At 40.0% G+C, this 24,887-nt stretch overlaps 1 protein-coding gene across 1 annotated transcript in view; it reads left to right on the plus strand.

The window, feature by feature from the left end:
* The first annotated feature begins 3,857 nt into the window (after positions 1-3,857).
* grm8b (glutamate receptor, metabotropic 8b) overlaps positions 3,858-24,887 on the plus strand; it is a 110,013-nt gene continuing 88,983 nt past the window's right edge. The window contains exons 1-2 of the mRNA XM_023955550.2: positions 3,858-4,550; positions 23,282-23,498. Of these exons, the coding sequence (XP_023811318.1) occupies positions 4,011-4,550; positions 23,282-23,498 (757 nt within the window). The 5' untranslated portion in view covers positions 3,858-4,010. The remainder of the gene's footprint in view (positions 4,551-23,281; positions 23,499-24,887) is intronic.

A 24,887-nucleotide genomic window follows, 5' to 3' on the forward strand; every position in this document is an offset into this window, starting at 1 on the left:
ATTTTCTTTATGTCAAACACAAATGAAAATAAACACAAGAGTTTTAAATAGGAGGATAAAACAAAGGAGTGGGTTGTAGAGAAACCTTTTTCACAACACCTGATGATGCGTGTATTTCTATTTACAGATTTGTTCTAAACATTTACATTACATTATGAATCTCACCTATGCAAAAGTGACAGTTTTGCTTTTATTGATCATTTCTAGCCTTGTACAGTTCCATCAGTGACATCTTGTAGGTATTTTTTAATACATCTAAACTTTTGGTTTGTTTTAAACCTTCGTCCAATCTGTTCCATAAATCCACAAACAAAATTAATAAGCACATTTTCTTTTTTGTAGTACGAATGCACTGCTTTTTTGAAGTTCAGCTGATTTTTGAAGTTGTAACTCCCATCTCTGACCTTGAACATTTGTCGTAAGTTTACAGGAAGTAAGTTATTTCTGGCTTTTCATGATGAGAGCTGTTTAAGGTTTCAGGAGTTCCCATACTTTCAATGAACCCGACTTTAAAAATAATGCGTTTTTATGTGTCCTATAATCCACTCCATGTGGATTATAGGACACTGGCGACAGTGGCTCAGGTGGTTGAGCGGGTTGTCCAATGATCAAAGGGTTGGCGGTTCGATCCCCCGCTCCCACCAGCCAAAATGTCGTTGTGTCCTTGGGCAAGACACTTCACCCTCCTTGCCTCCAGTGTGGCTCCACTGCTGTGTGAATGCGCATGAATGATCCCGGTGATGGTCAGAGGGGCTGTAGGTGCGAAATGGCAGCCATGCCTCTGTCAGTCTGCCCCAGGGGAGCTGTGGCTACAACTGTAGCTTACCATCACCAAGTATGAATGAGGAGTGGATGAATAATGGACACAATGTAAGCGCTTTGGGTGTCTTGAAAAGCGCAGATAAATCCAATCCATTATTATTATTATGAACAATTCCAATAGCTTTTTTTTGTTAGACGTACAAACACTGTAGATTTGTTCTAGAAGTATTCCCCCAAACATCTACACTGTACTGCAAATGAGGTAGTATTATGGATGAATATATTAGTAGACGTGCTTTGTGAGTGTATGACACAAAGAACAAAGCCAGTTATTTCCCAACACTGCTCTGCCAGTTTAACTCTGACCTGCTTAACTTTGGTCCCCGGCTTATTTTGTCGTCCATAATTACTCCAAGGAATTTGATTTCAGTCACTCTTTCCAGAACATGATTATCAATGGCAACTTTTATTTCTAAATCTGCAGGAATGTGGGGACTTTTCTTGAATTTTGTTTTGTTAACATTGAGTGAGAGTTTATTTTTGTCAAACCATTGTTTCAGTTTCCTTAATTCTATATTTACTACTTTTACTACTTCACTGAGGTTCTCCCCTGTACAGACTATACTTGTGTCGTCGGCATATAAAAAGAAGTATTTGAGTGCATTTGAGGGGAGCTGGTTTAGCTCGTGCTGGTTTGCGGCGCCTTCCGTCCGTGAAACCAGGGTTCGACTCCGGGCTACTCCCTGTTCCCTTCTCTACCTCTGCCGGTTCCAAGCCCGGTTTGAGTAGGTTGCATCAGGAAGGGCATCCGGCGTAAAACATTGCCAAATTTACCATGCGACTTGTTCGCTGTGGCGACCCCTGATGGGAGAAGCCGAAAGTGGAAGATTTGAGTGCATTTGAGACCGAGTGGATGTCATGAGCTAATATGGACCCTTGTGGAGCTCCACAGCTTAAATTTAGCAGGGATGATTTACAATCTTCCAGTTGGACAAACTGCTGCCTGGTATTATTGTCACTGTTCAACCAGTCTTGTATATCGTTCCAGTTTCTGTGAACTGTGAACTCTTTATCGTCTGCTGTTTATCATTTCTTCAGTTAGTTGCGTAATCTTCATGGATGTTGATCTGTTTTACTGAAACCATATTGGTCGTTGGATAGTTTGTGTTTCTCAACAAAATTTTCCAGCCTTGTGAGGAACACTTTTTCAAGTATTTTGGGGAATTGTCAGAGAAAAGACACTGGCGTGTAATTTGTTAGTTGATGTTTGTCCTCTGATTTGTGTCATGGAATTACTTGGGCTATTTTCATTTTTTGTGGAAATGCTCCTGTTTGAAAGGATACACTGCAAATGTAGTTTAGTTTAGTTATTATCACCATCGTATTAATTCTGTTACAGTCTGTAGATGTTTTGCTTTTGAATTCTTTGATGATGTTTAGAATTTCTTTTGCTTCCCCGGGTTTCAAATAGATCGAGTTTGGATTTGTCTTTCTGTGGTGCTTGACAGTTTCCTTTTCTGATATTTTTGAACCATTTATTTCGTCATATCTCATATTTACCAACTAATGAGTCTGAGTAATTGTTTTCTCTTTGTGTTTCGTAATGACACTGTTCAAGACTTTCGGAATTTATTTAGTGTTTGATTTATTTTTTCTAATATTTTTGTGTAATGGTCTTTTTTGCATGTTCTCACGACATTTAATTTGTTTCTATATTTTTGTATTGCTGCTCTGCTTAAACAGTTCTGTTTTTTTAGAATTGTTTGTATAAACTGTTTTTTTTGCATGCATTTCTCAGTCCAGTTGTCATCCATAGACCTTTATTATATTGTTTTCTATTACAGTATTTTGTAAGTGGGCCGTTTTTGATTGTATATTGATGTTAACTCCTGGATAAATATTTCACAAGCTGCGTTGACATCATTGCTTCATACAGGGTTGTCCAGGTTTGTGGTTGTAGTTCAGATTTAACCCTTGTGCTATCCTATGACCCCACCCTTACTTTGACGTGTTCTCCCTACCATGACAAAGGTGGAGAAAGGTGGAAAGATTTCATGTAATCCATGGACACCAGTGAAGATCACAAATCACTGAAGATAAAAGGTTCAGAGCACTGTCTAGTGGGTCTAGATGACCCAACTCCCAATGGTAAAGTGTCTAGGATAACACAAGGGTTACGGTGGTCACGGATGTCAGTCATTAGTAATCCACTTTTTATTCTGTTTTCTGGGCAGTTTGTGAAAATAGTATCAATCAAGGTTGTGCTGTTTATTGTTGTTCTGCTGGGTTTGTTGATTAATGGCTATAGGCTCAAACTGTACATTGTATGCGTGAGATCCTCTGTCTTAGTGTGATTGTTTGGGTTCAACATATCGCCACAAAGAAATAAAAACCTTTTGGAGATATTAGCAAACATGTTTTCAATAGCATTTGTGAAAGTTTCAATATTTTATGCACGCTCAATACACGCAATTAACAATGACGTTACTCTGTTTCTCTGTGCTGATCTCTACAGATATATATTCCATGGCATCATCAATACAGCCAGACATTGTTTCCACAACTTTGTGTTTAAGACTGTAGTGCATGTAAAGAGCCACCCCCCGCCTTGCTTATTTTTCCTTTTTACAAAGTGGAAATCATAGCTCTCAAGCTGGAAGTCTAGCCAGGTTTCTGATATTGCAGTCATTTTGAAAGGTTTGTAGAATTGGCATTCCATCTTCCACCTTTAACCCTTGTGCTATCCTATGACCTCACCCTTACTTTGACGTGTTCTCCCTACCATGACAAAGGTGGATAAAGGTGGAAAGATTTCATGTAATCCATGGACACCAGTGAAGATCACAAATCATTGAAGAAAAAAGGTTCAGAGCACTGTCTAGTGGGTCTAGATGACCCAACTTCCAACGTTAAAGTGCCTAGGATAGAACAAGGGTTGACAAGAAGTTCTGTTGTTTCAATCAGCTCTGGTTGTTAAGATGCTGACTTACTTACTGTGTACTGATTGTTTTTTTTTTTTTTTCTCCTCACAGATCTATGGAATAATTGAAAGTATCAACTGGAGATTTTCTCTGTTTAACAAGAAACGGTGACTCAGGAAATCCCCAGTTAGTGCTCACAGAAGGGCCCATGCTGTGGTCAACTTGGCCCTGGACATCAAAAGAATCAATGGTTTGGCTCATCTTGCATCTACCACGTAGATTCTGTTGACGTTCTCCACTGACTGTAGCTCAGCTTATGGCATTAGCATGAGTCGTCTGAAATACCCAACCCTATCTGGATGTTACCTTTTATCCCTTCTCCTACTGAAGAGCTGCTGGCTACTGTGTTCTATCTTAACTAAGCCTGTTATTTTGGCAAACTCCCCACAACCTCTGCAGGAATATGCCCACTCCATACGCCTGGATGGTGACATTTATCTGGGTGGCTTGTTCCCTGTCCATGCCCGTGGAGAGATGGGTGCACCCTGCGGGGAGCTAAAGAAAGAGAAGGGCATCCACCGATTGGAAGCGATGCTGTTTGCCATAGATCTTATCAACAAGGATCCAGAGCTGCTGCCCAATGTGACTCTTGGGGCACGCATTCTGGACACATGCTCACGGGACACCTACGCCTTGGAGCAATCCCTCACCTTTGTCCAGGCACTCATAGAGAAGGACGGCTCTAATGTCCACTGTGCTAATGGAGAACCGCCTATCTTCACCAAGCCAGATAAAGTGGTGGGTGTCATTGGGGCATCAGCTAGCTCCGTGTCCATAATGGTGGCCAACATCCTGCGACTGTTTAAGGTAGGAGATCTTTGCTGTTTTTGAAAATAGTTGGACATTTTATCTGAAGTTCTGCCTGTTTGTATTATTTAGTTTTGGTCTAATTAGATGATTAGATATCAGCTGGTATATCTGACCCAACATTTATTTATGAAGAAAGGGTCTGGGGCACCAAACGTAACAGTCAGTCTAGTTAAGTAGCTCACAGATTTTTCAGATTAAGCCAACTTTTTCACATTTGCCATATTTCCATCCCATTTGGTTAAAATTATTCCAAATGTTTTTATTGCTTGTATTACTAAGTACTCATTCTAAATTGACACCCACCAAATGTGGGTAAAATGTCTATTTGGCAGGTGGGAAAATCTTTTCACTGGGCATTTTGGCAGGGGATGCATTGCTCATCATCACTGACAGGGGGCTCAAACTAACAACCACGGCGTAAGTGTCTGCCCCCCCCCCCACCCCAAACTTGGTTACCAAAACATCCATCCCAATGTTTGTTCAAACATGTAATTCTGACTTTTTTAATAGTCAAGGTGCATTCAGGGACTGCATGGAATTTCTGCACTTGCGTGCTTTCTTTAAGAGCTCACTATTGCTGAATTCAGTTCCACTGGTAATTTCTGGCATTTGCTCTCACTGACCTCAGCCAGCACAAACACACACTCACTTGTTGCTCCACATCAGTACAACAACTACAACACTCTGATCTGTAAGAACACTCACAATAATGCAAAATGTTGCACATAGCATGCAGGTTTTTCTAGGCAGGACACAAAAAAAACCCAACCTGATTTGTTTATCCCTGGTTTTAATCTGAACTTTTCTGTTGTCCATTGAAATAACATTTGTGGTTTGAAAAATTTTAATTTCTAAAAAAATATTCAAGTTCATTAAGAGCCCTGCCTAAATATATATCACTCTTTACAGGGAATGAACAGACAGACAGACAGACAGTGGCCAGCTGCCCACACCTAAGAAAAATAAAAACACAAGAAATAGATAAAAAGATAATAAGAACAATGACCTAAAATCAAGTTTCAGTCTGATCAAATATAGTAAAAACTCCCTGGTGCGTTGTGTTCATTTTTGACAAGATTTGAATTGTAAGAAAAAACTGACTTTTAGAATTTCACTTATATATTTGTGAAGATTAAAATCATGGATCTGCACCTATATTTGTAACTAGGGATATTTAATAAAGAGAAAAAAACCAAAGGTCTACAGTGGCGGTCAACTGTTTCTGCTGGGGTGGAAGAGCATCATTTCAGTCTTGTGGCTCATCCTTTGCTTCTTTCCTACTTTCATTGATTCATCCTAATTGATGAATCAATATATTCAACCAGAACAATTTGTATGAGGAAAGTTGTTAATTGAATTGAAACTAATTGACCCATACCATTAAAAAAAATCTTTCTAAAAAGAATAAATTGAGTATATATATCGGTAGGTTTATTTTACTATAGCATAAAAACACACACGTTGTATCACAGCAGACAAGACTCATGATGACATCCATTCCATGTTTCATTCATTCCAGTCCAATGTGTGGACAGACTTTGAATAAAGTCATGTGACCATCCAGTGTCTAGAATGTTCCCTTTGGATTCTTTGGATGTGGAAAAACAACAGTGATGAACTTTAGGACACTAACATGTGAATGGATTTGACATTCATTCTAGTTTACTTGTTTGTTTTTTTTAGACATATTTCGTTTACACTTGATGATCTGGAAGAAATCCAAGAATCTGGAAAACTTTACTGTTCAGTAGCAGGAATTTCTGGTGGAAGTTTGGAGAAAGATTCGGATTCACTTTAGGTAAATGAATCAGATCATTCTCAATGAACCAATATCGACTATGAATCCTAATGGCGGATATTTAAGTTTAATTTTTTTTTGTAATTTCCTCTGCTCCCTTTTGAATGAGGCCAGCTTGAGGCTTCCCTCCACCTGACTCATCCTCACTGACATGCTGTGAAATGGATGATGAATGTTGAATCATGGCATTAAGCAACACTGATGAAAGCAGACTACAACCTGACATTTATTGGACTGATGATGGCTTCTTTTTGCCTGAATGAGTCTTTTGGAGGAAGAGGAGGATGCTGTCATCTCTGGAGCTGTTTTAAAAGTGGAAGTCGCGTCTTCTGTTTCTGCCTCTGTACACAATTCATGCTTCATTTACGTTTTCTCCACACTCCCACGCTCATATTTTCCTCTCTAATGCTCAGTCCTTGTGTCTGAATGTGTCAGCAGCTCCAACTGCTGTAGGAGATGTTTTCTATTCTTTTGGAGCTGCCAGTTCGACTCAAGCGTCAGAGTACTTTGATGTCCTCTTGTGTGATTCTTTTGTTTTCTCACTAACCTAGCAATCTTCTGTGAAGTTAGTTTATTATTAAACAGATAATGGAACTTAGATGGGTGTAATCAGAAAAAAATATAGACCATCATGTCTGAGCAAGTTGAAAGTTTTGTAGTTATGTAAAAATGATCATGGGCTTAACTTCATAAATCAAGCTCTACTTGACTTTAGTTAATGATCATTATATTTAATTAAGCAAATTTCATATAATTGTCTGTTTTTGTTTTATTTTCTGATTTTTGTAATCTGTGCATTTCATCATTTCTGTAATGAGTTTGATAAATATGTGTAAATTCTTTATTGCTTTGACGACTATGCTTGAAATCAGTCAGTCATTCAATCAATCATGTATCATGAATCAATTATCCATTTTGCTAATTTTCTGTAAGGCCTGTAAAACTGTAGTTTACTAGTTTTTTTACAGATATTTTCAGCATTAATCAGAATTTTTTGCAACAAGCAGAAAAGAATAGTAAACATTTTGTTTTGTACATTACTGTTTCTAAAGTATTGATAGTCTCACAATCCGCCCTACAGGTCTTAAACCAGCATTCATGTTGTTTTTGTTCATCCTCCTGTTCTGCGTTGACACACAAACACACGTGGAGTTATCCAGTTTTTCTGGATGTGATCAAGTTGGGCTGAATTCCTGGACTCAAACTACGGATAGCCATTTCTGCTGCATGTTAAGGCCTGTTCACACCGGGACGAATTTCGCCGGCGATTTTCGCCGACGTTTAACGCCTCGTGACTAAACAAAGGGCACCAATGGGAGTGTGCACACCGACGCGAAAAAACGCCACGCGTCAAAAAAAAAAAACGCCTCGGGTTCGTTTTTTTTTTTCGACGCGTCGCGTTGAAATCTATTCGACCAATGAGAATGGCGCTTTTGCACACGTGTCTGGAGCTTCTGAAGTTACAGTAAAACACAACTTGGGGGCGCTCAAACACAAAACTGCCTTGCTGAGCACACATACCAGCGAAGAAGATAGACGCCAAGTAGCGTCAACACTGCCGCAAAGAAATAATGGCGGACATTCTAAGATATCCCCTTACCAAGTACCAGTTGGAGCTACTGGTGCTTGAAATATTCATGTTTTCTTTGTATTATTCTGACAAGCGCGTAAATACTTGCTATCTTCTTCTGAGTGAAAAGCGACTTTAAGAATCGTAAAGTTGCGCAGCGCCACCTTGTGTACAGGAGTATTTCTGTTTACATTAAGCGCCATCTAATGTCAGGGAATGAAATTGCATGTTCGCTCGGCTCACCGTCAGCGAAAATCGCCTGGGTGTGAACACAAAAGACGTGGCGAAAAACGCTGGCGAATAACGCCTGGCGAATATTCGTCCCGGTGTGTACGGGCCTTTATTCCTGATTAAAAAATACTGTAGATGAGAATTCGTTTTTTCTCATCAGTTTACTCATCAGTAACTCTTTTTTTTCTTTTATCCACCCAGAAAACATGCATTCCATTGTAAGGCTGCGACTCAGTGTGACAATGAACATGTGCACTGGTGATGGTGGAGGTAGAGGGGGCCAGTGGCGGTTCTACACTAATTTACTCCCTGGGCGAGTAACCCCACCAGCGCCCCCCCCGCGCACACATACAAAATTTGACAACATCCTGTTGTGTTCCCTATCTTCTATTTAGCCATTTTACTCAAAAAATGCATGAATTTTCTAGACTCGTATTACAGGGGGGTCAAACTCAGTCACACAGGGGCCTAAGTTAAAAACACGCTTAAGGTTTTGAGCCGAAGAAGATAAAGATTTACTGAACTACACACTAAAGCTAAACTTTTAAACCTTTTACACTGAACTTTTTGAACATAAATATGAATAAAAACAGGAACATTAATCCAGAATAACTCAAGTTAAATCTTAAATAACTTGTAATATTTTGTTCTCCATTTAAATATATTCTGTCAACATTATACAAATATGAACATGCTGCAGGACAAAAAACAAAGAAAGCCTGGAAATATTAATAAGAAATTACATATCAAATAATTCCATTTTTTTGCTCTTTCATCATTTTTTAGAGCATTTTTTTTTTTAGAGCTGGACTCCTGCTTCATTTTTAGCAATAATTTCTTAATGTGTGACGTCCTGTGTGTGTCTTTGTGAAACATATCAGAGGGATTAGATCTAAAAAATAAAACTTATTGTGATTAATATGTTTAGGTCTTATAAAACATTAAAGACTAAATCATAGAACTCATCAGTGGGATTACTCCAAAAATGTTTGGCATTTCCCTAAATTTGTGCAACACCAACAGTAGAAATCCTCCAAAAAACCTCAATCCATATAAAATGGTCTGCGCTCACCCCCCTCCCCCCCCCTTCCCCTTCCCTCTCACACGCGGCTCCGTCTCTATGACGGGAGGCGCAGCTGCGGCCCAGAGTTGATTGTCAGATAGAAAAAGACTCCCAATCACCTGTTAGTGTGATTCAGCCAGCCACCGGCGAGTTGCGCTCCCCTCTGGAGTTTTTTGACTTATGTTCCAAAGACTACCGCAAAGAGGTGTGGCCGCAAGCGTCTTGCAGCAGAGGGCGGTGGTCACGTGCGCATCGGGTCTGCTGTGTCGGAGCAAAGAATTGTGGGAAATAATCCCCTTTGCCTGCTTTTGTCGAAATTGGGTTGAGCACGGATGTTTGTTCTGCCTAAATCCTTTTCATGTGCCTGTTTTATGTTGTTTCACTCTAAATTATTCTTTTTTTTTTTTTTTTTTTTTTTTTTTTTTGCACCATAAGTGTGAAGAGGAAACAGGAGGAAGACATTATTAAGAGTCTGATGTGTCAAAATAAAAGTATTAAGTGTCGGCTGCTGAAGTAATTTCAAATTAAAACTTCAAGCTACCTCTTTGAATATTGTATGTAGCACATTACTCATTGGACACGGCCAATGCCGCCCCCTATGAAGTGCCGCCCTGGGCGACCGCCCACATCGCCCATATCAAAAACCGCCACTGGAGGGGGCAAAGGCCTCAGGGTGGAGGAGGGCTTGTATGTCCGGTTGTCACAAAGGAGGGGAGGTGGATCTGTACAGGAGAGACAAAGAGAGATGGGAGAGTAAGCTGCAGGTTAAGATGATGAAGGACGGAGATGGAAATGTGTTCCAGAAGAGTGATGGAAAGATAGAAGGAGAACTTTGAAAAACTGATGAATGAGGCAAATGTCAGAGTAAAAAAGAAGGCTGTCGTGAAGCAGGAGTAAGAATTTTAAAAAAAATTCTCATCTCCTGATTGAGCAATTACTAATTTTTGTTGAGATTTTTAGCGCTGCAGAACTGAAGAACATGCATCTTCTGCTCTTTATATTTGGAACTAAAAGTCGTGGGGCCAAAAAACATTTTTTTATTAATTAATAAGAAATTATTTAACATCTAGCCTATTAACTTTGTATTGAGCAAAAAAGTCAGCTTTAGAAAGACAGAAATATTTATGTAAAATGAAATTCAACATAGCCATTAATCATAGAATTTGACAGAGACACTGGCATGTCCATCATATTGCTGTCTGAAGGACAAAGATTTAGCCGTTATGGACCCTGATCACTGCTGGTTGTGACGTTGCGGGAAAACAAAATGTTGCTGCCTTCTCGTCTTTCCTGGAGTGATGCCCCGTCACAGGCGTGATCTGGCGGGATTCCAGACCGGCGTCTGAGAGTTTGTGTAAATCCATCTCCCAGGTGGTTGACACCCATCGATTCCCTGGAGTACCAAACCTCAGATGCTGCGGTGACAGAGAACTTCGGATGCAGATAAAAGATTTTGCGTCTAAGGGTCATTTAGATATGTACTTTTTGCTCAGTTGTCGGACAGAACAACTTAAAAAAAAAAGAGAGTTGTACTTTTTGAGACTGTGACCTGTTTTCTTTGCCACTCTTTTTGTAGCGTTTCATTATTGCTTCAAAAACCGCATTACTGCTCTGGAACACGGTGTCGCTAATAATGTTGACGTCTCTTACATGGCGATTAATGCCGGCTCTCAAGCTCTTCAGAATGAATTGTGTACAGAGGCTGAAATACAAGGTAGCTTTTAGGTAGCAGCACCTGTCAGGCGCACACTGCATAACGAGACACAGAGAAGCATGTAAGAAGTGTTTTCAGCTGTGTTCAAATAAATGGTCCGACAAGTGAACAGTTGGACTCTTTATTCTGTTTGATAACACGACAGTTGTTGCTGCATATTTGTCTGCGACTCATCTGTTCCTTTATTACTTCATTCCTCTGTCGGACCAAGCATCAAACCTGGGGAGACAGAGCCTTCTCCCTTGCTGCCCTGACCCTCTGGAACACTCTGCCCCAACATCTCAGAGACTCCACCCACCTCCCAATTTTTAAAAAAAATCACTAAAAACTCATCTCTTTGAAATTCCTTATAATCTTTAATTTGTCATTTTTACGTTTTCATTTTTTTTGTATTAGCTTTTGTTTTTATTGATTGTTTTTTACTCACATGTTATAAAGCGTCTTTGTGTGCCATTTTTAAGCGCTATACAAATCCAATTTATTATTATTGTTATTATATTCCTACTGGGTTTTCAACAGCTACAGTGGCCGTTTTGGTTCAGTTGGTGCGAACCAAAGCTCAGTCCGATTGGAAACAAACAGAGACCACCTCCAAAGGTGGGTCAGAGAACGGTTTGTGGTCCTGGACCAGGGTCCTCTTGGGTGTATTCAGACCTAAAAATTGTTTTAGATTATCGGCGGAAACGAACTCTGGTTCATTTAAAGCAAACCAAATGTGTCCAGTCTGAATGTACCCTGAAATACTTTTGAATTTTGTTTGATGGCTGCTTGGTGGTGCAGTGGTTAGCATGTGGAGTTTGCATGTTCTCTATATTTTCTTCATCGTTCTATGAACAAAAAAAAATACCTACTCCTGTTTAAGAAGGAAGCAAATGTTGTTCTTAAACAATTTAGCCCTTAAGATTGTAAAACTGTACAATGTACAATTACATTTGCTAACGACCCAGAAGTAATGGGTTTGATCTAGGGCTGGGTATCACCAGTAATTTCCAGAATCGATTTGATTCGATTCACCAGAGCCTGGATTGATTCACAATTGTTTTCAGTTCTTTCAATCCACTCAATTCGATTTAAATCATTGCAATTTTACATGGTTTACAAATTTGGACATTTGTATAGAAATAAAAGAATAATTTCTTTATGTTTTGAAGATATTCATATTAAATCTGATACAGTCTACATACTGTAAAATGTATTGGTAAAAAAATAAACCAATGTGATTGTTAAGACAGTGTTACATGGTTTCTTAAAAGGAGAAGCTTCAACTAAAATGCGCAGATCATTAACATTGGGCTGCACTGTGGTGCAGTGGGTAGCGCTCTTGCCTCACAGCAAGAAGGCCCCCAGTTCAAGTCCCGGCTGGGGGACCTGAAAAACACAACATCAATAGGGACCTTTCTGTGTGGAGTTTGCCTATTCTCCCCGTGCATGCATGGGTTTTCTCCAGGATCTCCAGCTTCCATCCAAAAACATGCTTCATAGGTTAATTGGCAACTCTAAATAGTCCATAGGTTTGACTGTGAGAGTGAATGGGTGAGTGATTGCAGACATTCTACCCTGCGACAGACTGGCGACCTGTCCTGGGCGTCCCCTGCCTTCGCCCACAATTGGCCGGGATAGGCTCCGGCATCCCCGTGACCCCGAAAGGGACAAAACGGATTAGAAAATGAATGGATCATTAACATTGTAAAGGATCTAAAATGGCTAATTTTACAGAAATAAATGTTCTGACTCTCATGGAGGGTGTTTCAGTTTGGCCTCTAAGTGGAGCTTGCGCTTTAGCGTTACACTTTGATTCTAGATGATTTGAGCAGAAAACTGCTTTAGACCACAAATGGTCACTTTAAAAAAAGTTTCCTTTAAAGAGTTTGGAAAATTTCTCCCTGTGATTAAACAAGGCTGTTCATTTATCCAGTAAAGTATGTTTTGGTTGAACGAGTGTTGGCATTAGCCGTCCTATGGGAAATTCCACTATACATTAGCATCAAGTTAGCAGACTTTGGCTCTACTGCTCTATGTGTTATTGGAACCAAAAAAAGAATGTCACGGTTTGAGTGTCTTTGCTTTTGTGTTCTGGTTCTCTTTTGTTTCTGTCATGTTTTGATTTTAGTTTCCTTTTTTATTTTGAAAGGTTTCCTGTTTTGTTGTTGTTTCGAGTTTTGCTTTTGGACCCTATCTGTCCTGAGTGTTTCCACCTGTGTCTCGTTTGTCTGTATGTATTACAGTTGAACTGTCTGAACTGTCCTACCACCTTCCTCTCCTTTCCTCAATCCTATTGAGGAGTTTTTCTCCGCTTGGAGGAGGACAGTGTCTGAGCATCGGGCTCAAGATCAGAGGTCCCTGCTCCATGCAATAGAGGCTGCATGTGAGGATAGTACAGGAGATTAGTATAGGAGATGGTTGCGACACGTAAGCCGTTTCTTCCCTCATTGCATCACAAGGGAGGATATACGCTGTGATGTGGACGAGAATCTGTGGCCAGACAGACAGCAGCGTGAGGATGGCCAGCAGGGTGAGGACGATGGCCAGGAGAGGGAGGGTGAGGACAGCGACCAGTGAAGAACTGTTAGTTGTGAAACTATTTACAGCACTGTAGTCTGCATATCATTTTATTGTTTTTTTTGTGTTTATATTATAAAGTACATTATGATGTATACCTTTTTTTTTACTCTGATGTATGAAAGTTAATTTATGTGTGTGAATGATAATGGTTACAATTTCCTTGGCAGTATGAGTGCAATGTGTGCTGTTAAACCTAAGAGGCTACTCTCACCCTAAAATCCTTCTCCTTTTTTTCAGTTTTCTACAAAATTGTATTTTGTTAGCTATACAAAAACAGTACAGTTACCATTGTCAATGAAGGACTGAGCTATGACTGAAAGGTGGACATGAGGGATATTTCAATGGTCCTCTGCTATAGTGACAAAACATCTAATCATTTTGACTTGCAGTGCTAACACAATGCCAAAGGGACGAAGTATTTTGGGGGCACTGACTGTTTGAATGAGAAGGAAATATAGTTTTGACACAGGAGTGAATTGTTTTGGGAAAGATATGAGCTTTTGCAGGTGTACCATGGTGTTGTGCCGAACCATCCGCATTACTTTGGCGAGAGTGTTGAGAACCTCCAGTCTGCTTCAAGAAATGAGCCAAAGCAATTGAGAAGGATCTTTGCCCTTTTGGTGGCACTGACTCTTTACATGGGAAAGGAATTTAGTTTTGAAGCATGAGTGAACAGTTTTGGGAGATATATTAGATTTTGCAAGTGAGCTATAGTGTTATGCTAAACTGTAAGACTATTTTGCCAAATGATCTTATAATATTCAGAATGTAAATTCTGTTTCAAGACAAGAGCCAAACCAGTGGAAAAAACTGAAAGTCCCGTCTTATTATGCTGTTCCCCTGTCTCTGTGAAGTTTTGATGTTTCCCCTTTTGAGTATTTCAAGTTTTTCTCGCCTGCTCAGCAGTGATTTTGATCTTGTTTCCCAGGAAACTCTTGTCTCCTCCTCTCTGCACCTGCTACTCCCTCAACCCCCACTGTAACGAGGAAAGGCATAAAAGATCAATCTCTACATTTATGGATCAGTTATTGATTCATTGAGCTTGTATCGATTCAGATGGAGTAATTAAATTTTTCAACTCAGCCCTAGTTTGATTATTAGCAGTGACGAGTCTTTCTGAGAGGAGGAGGAGGGGCCAGTGTGAACAACCTCTTCGTCTTTGTTAAGAAAACAGTGCAGCCAGTTGTGGATATTTCTGATGAAAAGGCTCACGCTCTGCTAATGAACAGCATCATTCATTAATGCACTAACTTATATAGAAGTGCTCTGGAGTTTACAAGATTGAAAATGTTAAAACTACAAAGATCCATTGCCACACCCAACCCTCATTTGAAGACCTTCACAAGTGAGCCCAGCCATTTTGCACCTTTTTGTCGTGCTGGTTACATTTCAGTAAAGACTTCTCAGTGACAGGCCCAGAAGTTCCCCAATGAATTCATTGGTATACCTGTTTCAGGTACTGACCATACTTTTCTTTAGATTGAAACAAATCCTATCCTTTTTCAGATCTATCTGTTTGGTAAATGTGTTCTGAGTTTTCACTTTGAGGGGAAAACTGTTTTGTCTGTACGACAGAAGTGTAAGCAGTTTTTATCTAAGACTTGGGTTGAATGTGAGTTTGTAAACTAGATGAGAATTTTTTACTGCAAACTTAAGGTCTTCTTTCACATTTTTAATTTTATATTAAACTTGAATGACAAGAAAATGTCTACTTAAAAATTAACTCTGACAAAAATTGTGTTTTGGGTGTTTTTTCCATGTTCTTGTGGCATTTTTCTAATGAAAAGAAAATTAAGCTCAAAACTGTATTTCTGAGTATTTCCTTCAGGAGCAGATGAAAAAATACAGTTGGAAAAAGATCGTATTTGTGACCTAGAAAATACACTGGGTAGGCCAGGAGCTCCCTGCTCTGCTCCATTCTGATTCATCTATGATCTATATGAACGTCTTACCTTGTTTGAGCTGGAATCTGGATCCAAACTGTACAGCTGCAAGCTCCAATATTGCTTGCCATTTATTTGCACCAATAATGTTAGGTTGGGGTTTTGAGGAGCTGTAAGCTTGATGGAAATAGGGTAAAAAGATAAGTGATGGAAAGTGGGGGCGAGGTTACTCCATGCCTATACAGTCCCACCCACAACTCAGAGGTGAATTTCCAATGAACTCCTGCCGCTCTGCAGAAACTACAGTGTGTCCTGGAGAACGTTTATTGCCAGTCACAGTGAGGGATTCCATATAGTAAATCTAATCAAATAAACGTCTGGCTGCACATGTTAGCAGGATACCAGCTTTATCTGCCCGGTACCGGAAATCCTTCATACCCAACACAATAACAGTGTACAATAACTCTCAATGCAACAGATAACCTTTGCACATTTTTTTGCACTTTTTTTTTATTGCACATTTTTTTTACCTGCACAGTCTGTAAATAGCTTTTTAAATTATACCACCTTATTGTTTACATTTATGTTACATTTTTCTTGTTTTTATATTAGTCTTCTTATTTTTTTCCTCTTATGTTTACTATGCTGTCATTTGCTACGGTAACAGATGACAAAGATATTGCTGTCAGAAGATGTCTTTGCTAATGTTGTTCTCTCAGTTTACCATCAAGAGTCTGATTTGATCATTTCCCCACCTCTTTTCATGGCACGCCTGTGTGACCGTGACATTTTGGGGTTAAGCACTGCAAGGGAAATGCATGCCATTTGCTGCAGGACATGATGCCTGTTGACACGTGTTTGCTGACACTCAGCTACTGCTCAGCAGTCACATTAATCTCAGGGAACGCATATATAAACAACTACTGCTAACTGCTGTTTAATATGGAATGAGTTGGACCTTTTTTGAACTAAACTAAATCTGTTTGGACTGATCCTCCTCCATTCTATAACCCCTGCAGGTATTTCAATACATGTATTGTGCATCAACTATCCTGGGAGAAACTAAGGCTGGATTGTCATGTTTTTATTACCTGAGAAGTATTTATTATTGCAAACCAGTCAAACTATCTATTAAACCACTGACATGGTACTGCATAGTGTCAAACCCTGTTAGACTCGCAATCCTAACTTATAATAAACTGGTTACAGGGATATGATTGGTTTTTCATCACTATTAAGAGCCTAGCCGATTATCGGATTTTCTTGGGTTTTGGGATTTTTTTAAGTGGTCATGAAAAAAATGAGAATCCAGTGTTCTTTATTTGATAATCACATCACTTTTGTTGTGGTTGTTGCTGTTTTTATCTTTAACTCCAGTGTTCTCCCCAGAGGGATCCTCCACAATTTGGCTTGGGCTTTTTCAGTGAACAGGGCTGCTTCAGTGAAATTTCCAGGGTTTGGCTTCTTGCTTAGATCTCTCTCTCTGTCTCTCTCTGTCTCTGTCTCTCTCTGTCTCTCTCTCTCTCTTTCTATCCCTCCTGTGGTATGCCCTGCCCCACACAGGGGTTTGCCCTCCCATGAGGATCTGTCCTCCAGCACTGTATCCTCTGCTCGCCATTCCCTGAGACATTCACTGAGCACACTGTCAGTTGGGGCCTTGAGCCTGTTGTATTCCTGCATCTTGGATGTTTCATCCTCCATGTATGATGAGGAGCTTACGTGCCTTTAGCCATCTTATTATTCCTGCAGGGTATCTGACTCACATCCCTCCAAGCTGCCTTGATTGCATGTAATTTGGCTTTGATCATCTACTCACCCTCCAAAATCCAACAACTAAAAGATCTTCACTACTGTTATATACTGTTATCAAAAGGGATGATGAGACAAGATACCCGAGTAAGGATTCATTTTTGGGAAGAATGAGATGTAGCACACAGCTAACAACCAAAAATGGGAAAAACTACAAATCTTGCATACAACAATAAACTAAGAGTGAAATTATGATAATATGTCATACATATCATTATGTCATTTTGAATCAATAAAGCTGATGGTAATAATAAAAGGCTCAAAAGGCCTGGAGCAGCACCATTTTGTCACAAGTTAATAGAAATGATCCAACCTGACAGAGTGAAGCGTTGGTGGATTCCATAATGAGGAAGGGTAGAAAATCGTGACTCTTTCTGTCTACTTGGTATGGTCATAAGCTAACATTTTTGGGCAGATGCTTGTTACAGTGTTATAGTCTCTGACTCATGTCAAAATATGTCTAATTTAACTTGGTTTGGAATCAACTAAGTGCTTTATGTGCATGAACAACATTGTTCATGCACATCAAGCACTCAAACTCACATCTGGGTTTGATTGTTGATCACTTCACACACTTAGTGCTTTGAGGCTACAGGAAGTTTCCAATTAGATTTGGAATGACCCTAACTAGCTCTTAAACTCTCAGAAGAATAAGAGCATCAACAAGCTGAAAAAAAACTTTTTTTCCCCAACATGATGAACCTGAATAATCATATTAGAAATGAATGTTTTTGTGTCAATGCTAACTTAGTGATCAAACTTTCCTGAACAGCCTTAACCCTTATCCTATGAGGTTGAGATGACCCGATCCTTACATTGACCTGTTCTCCCTGTCATGACAAAGGTGGATTAAGGTGAAGAGGATTTCATGTAATCCATGGACGCCAGTAAAGATCACATATCATTGATGAAAAAATGTTCTAGCCTTACAGCATAAGGTCTAGATGACCCCACTCCCAATGTTAACCCTCATTGGGAGTTGGGTCATCTAGACCCGCCAAGAACTTTTTTCTTCAATGATTTGTGATCTACACTGGTGTCCATGGATTACATGAAATCCTCTCCACCTTTATCATGCTAGGGATAACACGTCAATGGTCATCTCGACCCCATAGGATAGCACATGGGATACAGTGCCTAGAATAGCACAAGTGTAAACATAACTGCTTCTTTGACCCTTTTGATTCTTGATTGGGGCTATAAGGCACAACTGAAATTCTTGTAATGAAAAGAAAAAAAAATTGAGGAGCATGAGAACTTATCAATAACTACGGATGGGTACCGGGCCCCGGTGTTGAACGAGTCCCGGGGCAACATTCTTCAAGACCGCAGTATCACTAAGTAGCAGTATCTGCTATTGGCACTGGAGAAGTCGCTTTTTTTTGTGTCCCACAAGATATAAACGTTATCTGCCATATTTAACTCAACAAGTCAGTCAATTGTCCATTAATTAATGATGATATTAATTTAGCTATTCTCGAGGAGAGGTCTGTCTGGCTTTTTGTGTGCATGGGGGGCTGTTGTTTAGACAGCACGCCAGCCGCACGTAAAATTAATTAAATCTGTGCTAGAGCGCCCCGACTATCATATCAACCTGCTGCTATGATGACCATTCTTTGTGCTCTTTGTGTAGAACACACTGAGGGGGGGGGGGGGGGGGGGGGGGTGGACAACTGTCAGCTGCAGAGGATGTGAACGGGTGAACAGGTAGAGAGGAAAAGCAGGTAAAGAGGCGGGGGAGGGGCTTTGGCTTCAAACTGTCAGAGAGATGGAAACATGGACGTCAGATCAGATCAGTTGACTGGTGCACCAAAAAAAGCAAAAAATGTTTTAAGCCAGCCTGATGGAAAAAAATACTGAACAATTATACATGTTTTTACCTATGTCTTTAACTGTATGTGACCTACAAGTTAAAGGTTGAGCAACTCCCTGGATGAGCTTTTACAGGCAGAGTTTGAATATGCCTTTTCAAAAGAAAATGCTATAAAAGTGCACCCTAAATTAAACTTCACATGGAAGTGAGTCAAGGAGATGTATGTCAAGTATGCTATATACACATGACATACAACACAAATGAAATTGCCTTCCCCTTAACAAACAGTGCAAACAGCCAATAATGAGAACACCAATGGAAGGAAGCAAAGATCTAATGTACAAAATACAAACAGAAGGTATCTACAAAAAAGAAAAATAATACGGTTGGACATGGTATGATGTATTGAGTGGCAATAGTGCAAAAGTGGTTATGAGGTAGAATATGTATAAAGTGTAAAGTGACAACAGTGCCAAGGAACAGTAAGTAAAGGAGAGGGTGGTGGCAGTCTTTGGTTGGGATAATGTTCAGATGCAGGGGGAAAGGGAGAATGGGTGGTATTTCAGTTTGAGTTGGCAGAGGGGGCGGGGCTGGGACAAGATTAATTTCCTGATCGCATGGTGGAGGAAACTGCCCTTGAGCCTTTTGGTTCTGGCCCGGGTACTTTGCAGTCTCTTCCCTGGTGGCAGCAGGCTGTAGTGGCTCTGGAATGGGTGGGATGGATCACCTGCAATCCTGATGGTTGCGGGTGAGGTAGATGTCTGAGAGCCTGTGGTGGAAGTGGTATTGAATTCAAAATTTAGGAAGTATTCATTGAGAACTAAAAACATCTTATTAACACCAGCATAAACAAAAAACGTGAAAATCACAGCCAACAAAACAGCTGTTCTCACATAAGACACCCAGTGTGAAAGACCCATCATTCTGATCCCTGCTATCTCATTGTGACAAAGAAAAATACTTGAAATATGTATTGAGCTGTAACGATTCATTTAACAATGATTTGATTCATATCATAATTTGTGGTTGATGATACAGTTCATTGTCAATTTGGTTCATTTTCAACAATCAGATTTGACCCGAGTCACTGACCTGAAATTGATCCAGGATGTCTTTTGCCAAAAATGGGAGCAGTGAGACTCAGACAGAACATCCTGCCACTGAACAGCAAAGTTTTCCAGATTCTCGGATTTCTTCCAGATCATCAAGTGGAAATGAAATATGTGTCCAAACAAGTAAACTAGAATGAATGTCAAATCCATTCACATGTTAGTTTCCTAAAGTTCAAGACTGTTGTTTTTCCAAAGAATCCAAAGGGAACATTCTTAGAACATTCTAGACACTGGATGGTCAATGACTTTGATAAATTCAAAGTGTTTCTACACATTGGACTGGAATGATGGATGATCAGTTTTTGCAGACATCACATGTATGTTGTTCGCTGTGATGGTTGGTTGGTTTTACTTTATAGTAATATAATCTAAATGGTATTTTCCAATTTCAATTCAATTATTGATTTATCTCATTTTTAAATGATTTTTTAGGGGTTTAGATTAATTTGATTCAATTCTGCCTCAGACAGATTGATCTGGATTAATCGATAGAAATCGACTATTAACATGTCCAAGACCAAAGAGCTGTCCAAAGACACCAGAGACCCAATTGTACACCTCCTAGATTGAGAAGCAATGTCTGTCACTTTGAAAGTTATTTTGATGAGCCTGCATTCATCCGACCACATTTCAATGTGTTGCTGTGTCTAATCATTGTGGTGTTATGGCACTGTTGTGAGAGAATTCAACAGAGAAAAACTCAAAAGGTTCAGAAAGGAATAAGCCCAAAAAGACATGACAGAGACACACTCAGGTCTAACTGGAAAAAAACTTATATAGTTTGTCTGCATTGTTTCATTATTACGTTTCTTATTTCTTACAGCAACTTTGAGTGGAAATTTGACCCCCGCCACATGAGCTTTTTTTCTTTTAAAGACAGTACCACCACTTGTTGCTGTCCACTTAAAGCACTATCTGGACCAAAAGATTATTCAGACACATATACTGTAAGTGTGGCTGGGAGAACTTGCAAAATCACAGTGTGTTCAAATATTTATTTTCCTCACTATAAGGCCAGATGCAACTGCAGGACAAAATCTCGGACAGTTAGAGGTTGTCTGAGGGTGTTTGGTTTGGACCAAGCCTGCTTAATGTCGTGACATTCTTTTTAAGAGAATTCTGTTAAGGAACTACAAAGGAACTACAAAATTTTATTACAGATTATCGGGGGAAATGAACTCCGGTTCACTTTAAGCCAGTGCTTCTCAATTATTTTATAGGAAAAAGAAAATGTTTTGCGCCCCCCCTAACCCCCCCCCCATAACCCCACACACACACTCGCGCGGTGACAATATATTAGGTTAGTATATATAAAAATTGTGTAAGTATACCTAAAGTTGTATCTGTTAACATTAACAAAAGAAAAAAGCAATATAAATCCACTTTCAACAAATTTAACTTTATTTTACCACAGAAACCCTGTTAGAGTCTAAAACAGGAAAGAAGCTTAAAGTGCCTGAAATAAAAAAAATCTGTCAGTCCCTTTTTAAACTAGAAACATTTTGACCAACTGAACCATTTGATGCAGAGAAAATAATTCAGTCGATAGATAATATTAAATGTAAATTGATCTGAAACATTAACGCAGCAGTACCAATATATCTAACGTTTCAGTCTGAAGAAATAGAAAAAAAAGTATTGTGCTAATTTTTTTTCTAAATGACGATTGTTTATGTATGATTTCATAAAGTGCAGCAGTTTTCCTGCATTACCTGCTGTCTGTATGTCAAATACTGACACCAACTAAACGACAGGCAGACAAAGAATAAATTTATGGAAAATGAAGACACGTCACCAAAATGTCTACAATAGTTCATAAAGAATGACTTTATTAGCATGAGCTAAGTGATCTAAAGGCACCTGATGATCCTGGTGTTGGGCAACAGGCAGCGCTTGCAGCTCACCGCGTGCCCCGTTCCACCTGGCAGCCCGAGCCCACTACCCCTCCCTTTTCGTTCTCACACACGCAGCCACGTGTGACAGGAGACGAGAACGCGCAGCTGCAGGGACGGAAATTCACAGGTTTCAGGCTGTTACAAACTCTGTGATTTAACAGACAATAAGAACCGAATAGTGGCGCACATTTTTCCCCAAGCACTAAGCCGCTGTCACACCCCCCCCCCCCCCCCCCCCCCCCCCCCCGTTAAATTTGCCCGTAGTACCCGTGCCTAAAACCGCCACCACCGCGCTCCCCCCCTGGAGGAAAAGTGTTCTGGTGCTATTATTGAGAAGGAGTGAGACGTGCAGAGCTGTAGAAACCTCAAAGAAAAAATCTGATGAGTGACACAACAGGACTGCCCAGTGGCGCTGTGGTCAGCGCCTTTGCCTCACAGCGAAAAGGCCCTGGTTCTAATCCCAGTTGGGACCTTTCTGTGTGGATTCTGTGGAGTTTTCCCTGGGCACTCTTCCACAGGTCAAAGACATGCTTCCTAGGTTTATTGTGACTCAAAATTGTCCCTAGGTGTGAGTGTGTGTCGATTACTCAGCTTGTGTGGTCCCAGGGCCAAGCTGAGTCATGCAGTCTATAGTCATGAAAATAGGTTTGTGTGGCAAGGCAAGTTTATTTGTATAGCACAATTCGTACACAAAGTAATCCAAGGTGCTTCACAAAACAGAAAAATGCATTAAAATCACAACACATCATAGAAATAATCAACGTAAAATTTACTTTAAAAGAAAAGAAAAAATTTGAAAATTGATTTAAAAATAAAGGAAGGAAAGGAAAGAAAAGTGCAGATAGGACCTTTCAGTCATATACACGGCTAAACAGAAATGTTTTAAGTCTAGATTTGAAGATGAACACAGAAGAGGCCTGTCTTACGACTTCAGGGAGGCTGTTCCAGATTTTAGCTGCAGAATATTGAAACGCTGATTCCCCTTGTTTAGTTCTGACTCTGTGTGGTATGTAACGGCAATGAAAGGCTGCTTTAGAATCCACTGGAATTACTTGAATCAAAAGAATGATTACACAGGAACTTAGGTAAAAGTGATAGCTATTTTTCTGGCAAAATGTTAAATAAAGGCTAAATTTATTTGAAGAAGTTCTCATTGAAGAAGTGCTCAATCAAAGACATTTGTTTACTGTTGGTTGCAGTGAACAAAATGCATTTAGGCGATAGGTTTTAGTATCAGAAATCTCTCTCTCACAGTTGTGCCATGTTGTCTTTTCACAGATACCTCAGATCAGTTATGCTTCTACCGCCCCAGAACTAAGTGACAGTAGTCGGTACGACTTCTTCTCTCGTGTGGTTCCGCCAGACACCTACCAGGCTCAGGCCATGCTGGACATTGTCACTGCCTTGGGCTGGAACTATGTGTCCACACTGGCCTCTGAGGGAAACTACGGCGAGAGCGGAGTTGAGGCCTTTGTCCAGATCTCCAGAGAGTCTGGTAAGACATTTTAATTCATTCAGTCCGCTGATTGAACTGGAATAGAGGGTCTAACACTGCGCAGAATGATGCGACATATGCAGTTAATTTACATTTATGCTCAGAGTTATGTCCTCATAAATATAGGGGTGAGTTTTGAGTTTGATTGTATTCCTCTGTGCTTTAAGAGTTGAAGCTGCTTGGCATTCTTCTATTTCAAGCGAAAGAAGTCACAAATCCCAGGAAAAGAAGGGTATATTAGCCATTAAGAACACAGCTTTTTACGCATGTCATTTATGCCATCTTGTGTTGTCCCAAAACAGGCGTAAAAATGGCATCTTATCGCTGTTTGAACTGCGCCTGCAAAATGCTGTTCTGCGCGTTCAATACTTATCCAAAGCGCAGTTTCACTTCCCCTGTGCCTTAAAGCCAAGGCTGACAGCAGGAGAAGGATTTTTGGGAACCTTTAACCCTCCCTCCCAACCTGGTAATTGGCGAAGGGAGAAACCTCAATCAGCTACGAAAGAGATGGAGTCGCGGTAAAGATGAACCTGTAAATATATTCTATATGGAATTTTTTTCTTGCAGACTTTACACTCTTCCTTTGTATGATCAATAAAAGTGAAATGGTTTCAGATTTTGCTTCTAATTTTCTTTATGTTTTTGTGTTGACGTAGTCTCCTCATATTGCTCTGTCTGTTACTTTTCCTCATACTAAGCTGCTGTGCATGTAAAGAGCTTTTGCCCCTTCTCCCTCTGCTAAGCATGAACACATATTGATCAATTGCCCCCGGTCATCCTCTCCGTAAACCTTGTGCTATCCTAGGCACTTTAACATTGGGAGGACAGTACTCTGAACCTTTTTTCTTCAATGATTTGTGATCTTCACTGGTCTCCATGGATTACATGAAATCCTCTTCACCTTTATCCACCTTTGTCATGGTAGGGAGAACACGACAATGTAAGGATCGGGTCATCTGGACCCCATAGGATAGTCCAGTCATCAGAAAAACATGATGCTACCGCCCCCATGCTTCACAGTAGAGATAGTGTTCTTGGGATGGTACTCATCATTCTTCTTCCTCCAAACACATTAAGTGGAATTAAGACCAAAAAGTTCTATTTTGGTCTCATCTGACCAGATGACTTCCTCTCATGACTCATCTGGATCATCCAAATGGTCATCTGCAAACTTTAGATGGGCCTGGACATGTCTTGGTTTAAGCAGGAGAACCTTCAGTTCCATGCATGATTTCAAATCCTGATGTCTTAGTGTACAGTAAACCCTTGTTTATCGCGGGGGTTACGTTCCAAAAAGAACCCGTGATAGGCAAAATCCGTGAAGTAGAAACCTCTATTTTTTTTAACAATTATTATACAATTAAATACTCTATTATACATTGAAAAGAA

The sequence above is a fragment of the Oryzias latipes genome, chromosome 6, assembly GCF_053564925.1.
Source record: "Oryzias latipes strain Hd-rR chromosome 6, Olatipes_Hd-rR_3.1".
Taxonomy (NCBI): Eukaryota; Metazoa; Chordata; class Actinopteri; order Beloniformes; family Adrianichthyidae; genus Oryzias; species Oryzias latipes.